This window comes from Anguilla rostrata, chromosome 2 (genome assembly GCF_018555375.3).
Source record: "Anguilla rostrata isolate EN2019 chromosome 2, ASM1855537v3, whole genome shotgun sequence".
NCBI lineage: Eukaryota > Metazoa > Chordata > Actinopteri > Anguilliformes > Anguillidae > Anguilla > Anguilla rostrata.
Genome location: NC_057934.1, coordinates 64,828,387 through 64,838,383, shown reverse-complemented (window position 1 = coordinate 64,838,383; position 9,997 = coordinate 64,828,387). Strand labels below are relative to the sequence as shown.

Below are 9,997 nucleotides of genomic sequence, written 5' to 3'. Positions count from 1 at the left end.
TTTAAGGCATGCTTACTCAATCCAACAACTGAAATCTAACATAAATACAGATTTCTCACGGGGGGGGGGGGGGGGTGTTGGGATGCATACCTGTGTCCCTGTGAGACCTATTTGAATTCAATTTGCACGTCTGGCGCTTCTGGTCTGTGCAACTTCCCTACAACAATATGCAATGCCATTGTTGAAGAACTGATATTTGTCTGTAATACATGTTTCAGCCACACAGTGGCGAAGTTTCCTCCTCGTGATATATCCTTTTGTTTCACCCAGTAATATTGCCTATAAAATCTTTTTTGTTCGATAGCAACATTATTTATAGTTTGTTAAAACTAAAAAAATGTTCTATTAATATTTCTGCTGAGAAATTTAAATAAAAAAATAGCAATTATTTATAATATTAGTCATCCTTTCTAGATGAGTATTTCTTTAGCATTTATCCATTCTCAGGAGATGCTTCCTTTATGTTGGTTGCTCTGTTGTTGCTAATGAACTCTTGGGAACGAAAACAAGAAATAATAATACATGCAAAAATATTAATATATTAAAAGAAATACTGCTGTCTTTTATTACAACGAAAAACAAAACAACAGGAATTCCTCGCCAGCAGCACGCCGGACAATCTCATTGAATTGAATTCCAGTATTGTCCATTTTGATATTGAAACCATGCAACTTCTCTATTTTCTCGCCCGGTGGGGCTGTTTTCATTCAGAGGACGTGCGTGATACACATGGGAAATCATCTGCGGCGTTGCCTGTGCCGCAGCCCACCCACACCACCCCTGCCGTCCGCCCTGCCTTGGGGTATCGACGCGATTATAGGCAGGAAATGTGGGAATCCCCAACGAAGAGCTCCATCACTTAACACAAACAACCCTGGGCTCTGGTTAAAATGAATAATGCGGTCTTTCTCATCCCATTTCCTCCTTTCGGTCCTTTGAGCATATCCCTTCGTTCAGGATGGGAACTTCAGTCCATGGAATTCGTTCGTTTGTGTGTTTCCATGTTGCTGTCAAATATAGATTAAAACAAAGACTAACTAACTAACTAAATAAATAAATAAATAAGAAAATAAAAATACTTTTAAAAAAAATCTCCAGGAACGGGTGCAGCTCCGCCCAAGCTCCATGTTCAGTGTTTATGGCGAAATACACTGGCCATTTGGTACAACAGTTTCTTTCAATACAGCAGTAAACTGCACCCTCAGCCCGTGGGAAGCTTTCAGTGTTATTTAGCGGGCTCATTCTCTCCAAGGAAATTATTTTATTTCGTATTTTATCCAAATAAAATTAAGGTATATTTTTTGCCCGAAGTTGTGTCGAATAACACATAAGCCTCCGGCTTAAAACTTTACGGCCTTTCTAACACTTTCAGCATTGCAATCGTTAAAAGGAAACATTGTTCATTTTGATCTTAAGTAGTTATCTGCTTATCTTATAATTATGTATGTTCTAAGCTGTTATTTCAATAGAGAAAAATGTAATATTAATGCAAAGTCTTAGGAAATTACGCCAACCTAATTAACAATAGCTAGGATAGGTCTGTGTTTAGCCTATTAATCTTTTATTATTATTTTGAAACGCGGTTCGTTTATTTTCATCTGATTAGGTTATTTTATTAGTGCTATGTATCCCCATATATACAGTATCTGAAACAGGAATGCATCGTAAAGCGGATGCGCATCAAAGGATTTTTTTTATTTATTTATTTTTTACCATCGCTTTCTCGTTAGACTGAGTTGATACCTCAGTCTAACAACAACGTGGGTGATCCCAGGCTCGTGTCTCTGCAAAAAAAAGTGTACCGAGCCGCAGCAGATAAAGACTTTTAACGTGTAGGCCTGGGCTACTGATAGCCTACTGGTAACAGTTGGAATTTACGAGCGGGCCCATGTACCGCCTTCATAAATTCGGGAAAATACAACAGGAGCAGGGACACTAAAATCCTCTTATTCAAGAACATTCTAAGAAGTTTGGGGGCGGGGGAAGGATGCGCTTTATATAAAATCCGCATGAGCCACGCCGTCTCTCGGGGAGCAGGATCACTCCGTAACAATTAGGCGGTTTGGCATGAACTTTTCAGCTATATTTACTCTGGTTTTATTTATAAACTATGAACAGAAATTAACGAAATATCTGTGTGAGGTAATGAAACTGTCACATTTTTAAAATTTTTTTTAAAAAAAACAGGATTCTTTGAAATATTTAAAAAAAGTATTTCATTATAAGTTGGTCGTTTATAAGCAGCTAGTACGGTAGAATAGTGTATTTTCATAGGATATAGACATTTAAAATCCACGCAAATTCTACATTAAATTGAATGCACATTTATGTGGGGGCTGAGTTTTTTTCTGCGCTGTGTAGCCTATTTGACACAATGAAATTTAAAAATTAAAATATGAATTATTGCAAATATTATTTTAGATATTCAAATGGATAAATTTAACCGATCGTTTTAAACAAAAGACAACATGTTACATTTCCTCCGTTCTTAAAGACGTAGCATGGGCAATACACGGCATCTAGAGTATAGATGGCTACGGAAAATATTGAATGTGAATTCAGAACAATACGCGAAAGATAGTTAACATTTTCCCCGGAGGTTTGGGTCTTAAAATCACATTATGTATATATGATTAAAAACTGGCCGAACGAAATGTAATAATAAGGCTTATCTCAATGTTTCAAATATGTCTATTTTGCGAATACAGGAAGCGTAGACTAGCCTACGCAAAATGTATAAACATACTTACAAAAATGTGTTTAGTCTAGGCTTAGCTGCGACAAAATGACAGTGTATCCGGTTGCGGTTACCATCTGATTGTATATCGATAGTGGTCGATATCAAAACTGGCTTCAATGTCTAATTTCATCCCAGTACTGATCCAGTACTGGACCTATATAACTGCATGCGCGAGAGAAGCGAGATAATAACTAGTCTGAAATGTAAGCCATATGATGCTGTTAAGAGCAGAATGATTAAAAATAAGCAATGAATGGATCATTGTCATTATCACACAGTTTAAGGATAAACGAGACCACACTGTAAGGTGTGTTATTTTTGGACTGATTTGCCAGAACCTCTCAGGGAGGAGACGGTTTTGGCGTTCTTTACGCGAATTTGATTGGATAGTGGCTGCAGTGGGCTACTTCTAAGAAGCTACGAACTGCACCATGACATCACAGTCACCTGATCCACTAGTTACAGTTACAACCAAAAACTTGGAGAGGTGCTGCGTTTGGAGAACGTCGTCTTATTAGCTTTTTAAAGTTTTCCCCTCAACAAAACAAATCCATAAATAATCATAAAAATTGCTCAAGCTGTTTTTCTTCCTTCTTGGAATACTGCGCCTACGCTTCTTTGTAAGGATATAACGATACATTCCTAATGACTTTCGTGGCGCGTGGGGGAGCTTACATTCTTTGCGCAGCTGATTAATTTTTAAAAAATTTTTTTTTTTTGTGAATGGAAAGCGAAAAAGCGTGTAGCGTGTGACCCTCCGCGCGTTTCAGATCTGTGCCGCTTATCCTGCCAGTTGGCGCAGGTGGCATCGGATCTGTGTGTGGATTATGACTTTGGACACAGAACTAATGGAAGAGCCCGACATCGATGTGGTGGGAGATGTTAACAAGGACTCTAGAAAGGAAAACTTTCTAACTTCCCCGGCGTCGGGGAAATCAGGGCACGAAGTAAACGCATCCTCGTCTCCAAAACTACAGGACGTAGATATAAATGGTAATAATACTCCGCAAAAATGCAGTCCTGCTGCAGGGAAGAGCGCTGCTTCCGTAAAGCCACCATACTCCTACATTGCTCTAATAACAATGGCCATTCTCCAGAGCCCGAAGAAGCGCCTCACTCTCAGCGAGATATGCGACTTTATCAGCCACCGCTTCAACTACTATAGGGAGAAATTTCCCGCCTGGCAGAATTCCATCAGACACAACCTGTCTTTGAACGACTGCTTCATCAAAATGCCCCGAGAACCCGGTAACCCAGGGAAGGGAAATTACTGGACGTTGGACCCCATGTCGTCTGACATGTTTGAAAACGGCAGCTTTCTGCGGAGAAGGAAGCGTTTCAAACGGCAACACTTCAGATTTAGTGCGCTGAAGGAAGCTCCGCTCGAGCCTCGCGGGATGCCCAGCTTTACCTACGGTGCGTACGGTCTCGGGGCGACGTGCCTACCCCTTCCCGGATTGGAGTTATACCACATGGGCATTGACTATCGTTCAGGCTCGCCTTGTGCGCCCACCATCCCACCTGTTAGCAGCATCCTGCCGGCGCTGTCAACCCTTTTCACCAGGACCCAGCATGCCGCCGTTAAGGCTTTTCTCCCGTCACAATCTCCAGGATATGATTCCCTCGGTACGACACGCTGCGCCACCATCTCATCCGCCGTGGTCCCCGACTCCTCATTCTTGTCAACAACGGTGCTCCACCCGCTGGCATCTCCGCATCTCCTCAGTCTACAGCAGGAGCACCAGAAACTGCAGTCTCTGCAGTTCAACTCCAGTCTGGCCAATAAAATCCTTGGCCTACAGCAACTGGGAAACGCCAACAACCAATAGTGTTGTTGAGCTTCAAGAATTAAACTTTGGCTCTTTATTTTGCATTTCAGGTAACAAGATTATTTGCTCAAATCAAAGACATTGTACAAACAGCTCCCCACCCCTATCCACCACAATTCATTTTGTTGTCAGTAGTTTCATTGTACATCTTTGCTAACCTAAAGCTTTTTTTATTATACATTTTTTTTACCAAAAATAAAAATTGATAAACATATTCATATTTGAAACGACGATTTTCTTACAGGGCTTGTTACGAAATAAAGAATTGAAACAAAACCGAGATAAAGCTCACGACCTGTGTAGCATCTGTATCAACCGATATGCTAGCGTGGAGGGAAAAATATAAGTAGAATTTATATTAACTTAGTGTATCAATATAAGTTAAATTGTGTCCCTTCACGCACATACCTTCACGGATATACATATTTCAAAATTATTGACTTAATTGTGGAAATATCTAGGTCACTCATTTTGTTTCATTTTCTTTGTTAATTTTAGTGACGTTATCAGAGTAAGAGTAGGCCTATGTCAATATCAATTAATTGATTGAAATATTTTAAAACGTAAAATGTATCCTCACTGATGTCAAGAAGTGTGACATTAAGTGCCGCATGGACAACATCCGGTTGTTTTATTACTGCTGCTGCTGCTGCTAATAATAATAATAATAATAATAACAACAATAATAATATTGCTGTCCAAAACTGGGAATAACAAAAACTATTTGCGAGTGTAGGCATGCCATTTATTATTTTTGAGTGAAAGTATCAAGTACTATAACGGTTTATTTATTTATTTATTGAGGCTACGTTAACGACTCGATCACAACTTTTACGTACGGGAGTACATACCATATATTGTAATTGCAATTTGATTTTCACGTCCAGTTATATTTTCTTCACCTTTAAGGGCGTTTCTTATATTTATTTATAAAAAATAAAAATAAAAAACAAGAGAAATATGTCAATAATGTCAATCGATATCTGAGGCTTATACTAGCATTAAAATTGAAGAGATTGGCGCATTGGTACCCCTAAACAACGCATTTATTTTATATTAACTAACAGGGTTGGGGTCAGCTACAATGATGTCAACTGTCGGTGCTTACAGATACCATACACTAAAAGGAATTCAAAATTGGTACTGTGTTTAATTTTCAAACTGACTAGGAATGCGAAATCCCTTGTAAAACGGATCATTATTATTTTTTCCACACACCTTTCCACTCCAAAAATATGCATATCGGCTGTAACGTATTTAACGTAATCGACAAGACTGGTTACTAGTTACTATGAAGTATTTTGTGGTTTCAGTGCCTGGATGACCCAACAGCTCGTCTGTTAGGCCAAAAATAGTTCGTCCGACAGATTAATACTGACTGGGTTTTGAGATCCAGATTGTTCGACATTGTGAAGTATCTTCCTAAGCCCTCTATCAGCTCTACATTCTATTTTAAAAAAAGAGGGGTTGTGTGTGTGTGTGTGTGTGTGTGTGTGCGTGCGTGGGTGTGTGTGCACAGTAAACTGTCCAGTGTTAATTCAACACTAACAGTGTTAAGCAGTTGGTCCCAGTCTGGATTGTGGGACCAAATGTTGTCTGTTTGATTTGTCTGTTTTAAAATCCAAGCCCCGCGCTGAGAAAAAGAATAGCCTGAGAGAAATTAATAAGCGAAAATTAGATTTAAGGTATTAATAGTTTCGCTTTAAAATTAAGGAATTAAATATAACTTTCCATCTGGAACCACTGATTCCACACCCGCTCGCCCAGGCCCCTTTCAGTTTGGGATCGATGCGCCTGCAGCCCAAGTTGTCTCAAGACTACTGTAAAATGACACATTTAAATCTGCCTTTAAAAGCCTTTGAAAAGAACATGTTTATTTGATAATATAGATATTTTCAGGTAGGCTAAACGGTGAATCGTGGTAGCGCTGTCAGCTGTTTTGGGACGGAAGGTTTAAGGTCTGTATTTGAAAGTAAATATCTTTGACTTGACAAACTATTGAATTAAATTTTATTTGCTGCTTTAAGGTTTTAAATTAGACCTAATCATTGCCGATTTTCTGTATATTTACATTTCACTTGATAAAATAAATCGAATAGGCTACATGTATTCCTCGGCAGCCTGCTCAAGTCTAGTGAGACTTGACTCGCAGGAAAACTTTATTAATATCACGGCAAAGTGTTTTATTTATTCTTTATGTCTAATTATGTTAAACTGTACATGCAATCTACTTGGGTAGAGCTGTTTGTATTTGATTGATTACTGCTAAAATAATTTTTGATGGCGGTAACAGATATACAAAACTTTCTAACGACTGCTGGCAGTCTCTTTTTGGATTTTATCTATAAAATGGAAAGAAAGTAGATGAACTGATGATGAATTCTGTTTCAAGACAGAATTGTATTTCTTGGACGGTATTGGGGAAATTAACTCAGGGAAGTGGCCAGCTAGTCTATGTTTGATTTGGTAAGGCAAATTTATTCTTGGCCTTTATTATTAAATTTATTTATATTTAAAATTACTTAACACAAATAACATGGGGTGAAATTTGGGGAAGTGCATTTTTTTGAAGTATCACTGCCAAAGCTGAAGCTTTCTTGAGTCTAGTAACTTTTCTTTTCTTTTTTTTCGTGAGTAATACTTGAGGACACAATATAATGCAATACATTTGCACGCCTTATTGGATACAGCTGTGACATAAAAAATGTCTATCAGTCCTCCAGTTACGGCCACTGATAAGCACACGCTCTAGCGCACGCTTTGCTGCGGCTGGTGCTGTGTTGTATGCGGTGTTTTGCGCCTCAGACAGGGGTGGAGTTTGCAGTTTGGGCTCGCGGCAGAGCCAGCGGCAGGGGAGGCATGGAGCCGCACGGAGCAGGTGGAGACTTTCACCTTTTAAACCAACGCTAAAATCGAATTAGAAGTGCAGCGCTGTGCAGAGGAAGCAACCTCTGGGCACACTACGTCAGGTCTGAACCTGTGTGGGGTCTGTATTGCTTTACGTCAGTGGTGTTGATTGGACAAGCTCTTCAGAATCATCTCCAGACACGTTGAACATTTTTCAGTGTATAATATGGAACTCTTATGTGTATTATTATCATTATTGTTGTTGTTGTTATATGTTTGGCCAGTTGTCCAGGGAAATTGATCACCTTTTTACATATTACCAATTAATACCGTTTTTTGCTAAAGAACGTCAAGTTTAAAATATTCCTCAGAGGTACAACAATGTCTCACCAGTATTTAAAACCCATAACCTTCCAGCTATTTCAAGTTTTAATTCCCTTTCCACTATTTTATGCTGATACTGGAGTTTTTATACTTATATACATTTAGGAATCTTTGTGTTCTGAGCAGCACATATTTTCCAAAGAAATTGAGTGGGAAAGACTGGTGTCTCCTGAGAGTCAGGTGTAGATTCAATAACAGCACAATCAGCTGATCAGTGAACCAACCAATCAAAGTTTGAGTTTGTAGAGTTGGAGAACTTCTGTGTTTCTGCCCTGAAAAATGTGGAGTTCCCCCCCGTGTTAAGAGGAGAGAGACCAATCACAGATGGAGAAAAAGATGAGAAGTAAATCCTTGCTGTAAATATAGGCTCCTGCACCTGACAAAACAGGAGCACAAGGAATGGAAAGATTTGTGTGTGTGTGTGCACGTGCATGCACGTGTGTACGTGTGTGTGTGTGTGTGTGCACGTGCATGCATGCATACGTGTGTGTGTATGCGTGTGCATGCGTGTGTGTGTGCGTGTGCGTGCGTGCATGGGTGCATGTGTGTGTGTGCGTGCATGTGTATGTGTGTGTGTGCGCGCGCATGCATGCATATGTGTGTGTGTGTATGCGCGTGCATGCGTGTGTGTGTGTGCGTGTGTGCGTGCGTGTGTGCGTGTATGTGTGTGTGTTTGTGTGTGTGCGTGTGTTTGTGCATTTGTGTGTGCGTGCGTGTGTGCGTGTATGTGTGTGTGTTTGTGTGTGTGCGTGTGTTTGTGCATTTGTGTGTGTGTGCGTGTGTGTGTGTGTGTGGGTGTGTGTGTGTGCATGTGTGTGTGTGTGCGTGTGTTTGTGTGTGTGTATGTGCGTGTGTTTGTGCATGTGTGTGTGTGTGCGTGTGCGTGCATGTGTGTGTGTGTGCGTGCGTGTGTGTGTTTGTGTGTGTGTGTGTGTGCGTGTTTGAATGCACCCGAGAGTCACGGGTGTTCTGGAAACGTGCAGCGCAGTGCTGCCTGCAGCAGCTGTGGAGATCAGCTGTGTGTTATTTATGACGTGTCCTGTGCTCTGGCTCGTGTTGCCTTGTTTAACATCTCACCCCCCTCCCCCCCCCCACTCCGCCTCCCCTCACAGAGTCTACCTTCTGCCCACTTCAGAGCTGCTCCTCCACATTCTCTACCTTTCACTAGTTTCCCACCCATTATCACAGACGCTGCTCCAAGGCACTCCTTCTCTTATGCAACTCGTTTATGCTCTACATGTCATTTTAGTTTATTTTTTCCTGCTGTACATCTGGTAATATTTGCTTGGTCTTTGTTGTCTTTTGTCTGGTTTTTTTTTCACTTCCCCCATGCTAATTTATTTTTGTATTTTCACTATGGTATAAAGAAGTCAACGTCTTTAGTCATCAGTTACACTAAAGCAAACATACTTTTCAGGGAAAAAGTAATGTTAATAGTTAATTCTTTATATAAATTTGCTGTATTTCAGTTTCATGTTTGTAATAAGCCACATAGATAGGACAAATTGGTAAACCATGGATTTGGTTTCCATTGATTCTTTAAATCCCCTTTTCTTATTCAATAGCCAGGACACTCCTACACAATTCAGAAGGTCCGTTGTTTTGGGCAAATAATCTTCGCCAAAATGTGTGTGTGTATGAGTGCATGTACGTGCACGTGTGTTAAAGTGTAACCATTGACGAGCGACTCACATTTTGTCAGTGCTCAATTTCTGCAAATGTGATTTTTTTTGACAAGATTTGAATTGATCAGTAACCAAACATGCTGACGCGCCATGCATTTGCAACGAGCTCTCACACAGGCTGTTTGAGCATAACATGTTGTCAATTAGTACAATAATGAGCCCTGTTAAGAAATCTGGTGTTTGTTTTTGTCTTTGCTTGCGTCATCCAAACATGTCTGCAGGGGCACGTGGGAAAAGAGAGCAAACAGACTAGAAAGCGTGGAAACATAATTAGCAGAGCTCAACGGCAGGCGGAGAGCAATGTGAGGTGGCTAGCGTTTGGTAGCGTTTGCTTGCGTGTGGTACTGTGCGTTTAGCCTGTGGTAGCCTGTGGTAGCGTGTGCTAGCGTTTGGTAGCGTTTGCTTGCGTGTGGTAGTGTGCGTTTAGCCTGTGGTAGCCTGTGGTAGCGTGTGCTAGCATGTGCTAGCGTTTGGTAGCGTGTGCTTGCGTGTGGTAGTGTGTATTTAGCCTG

General features: G+C 40.4%; 1 protein-coding gene across 1 annotated transcript; it reads left to right on the top strand.

Moving 5' to 3' along the window:
- Nucleotides 1-3,115: 3,115 nt before the first annotated feature.
- LOC135248905 (forkhead box protein D1-like) lies at nucleotides 3,116-5,126 on the top strand. The gene has a single exon (XM_064323959.1). It carries the CDS (start codon nucleotides 3,568-3,570, stop codon nucleotides 4,567-4,569), a length of 1,002 nt encoding a protein of 333 aa, XP_064180029.1. The 5' UTR covers nucleotides 3,116-3,567; the 3' UTR covers nucleotides 4,570-5,126.
- The last annotated feature ends 4,871 nt before the right edge of the window (nucleotides 5,127-9,997 follow it).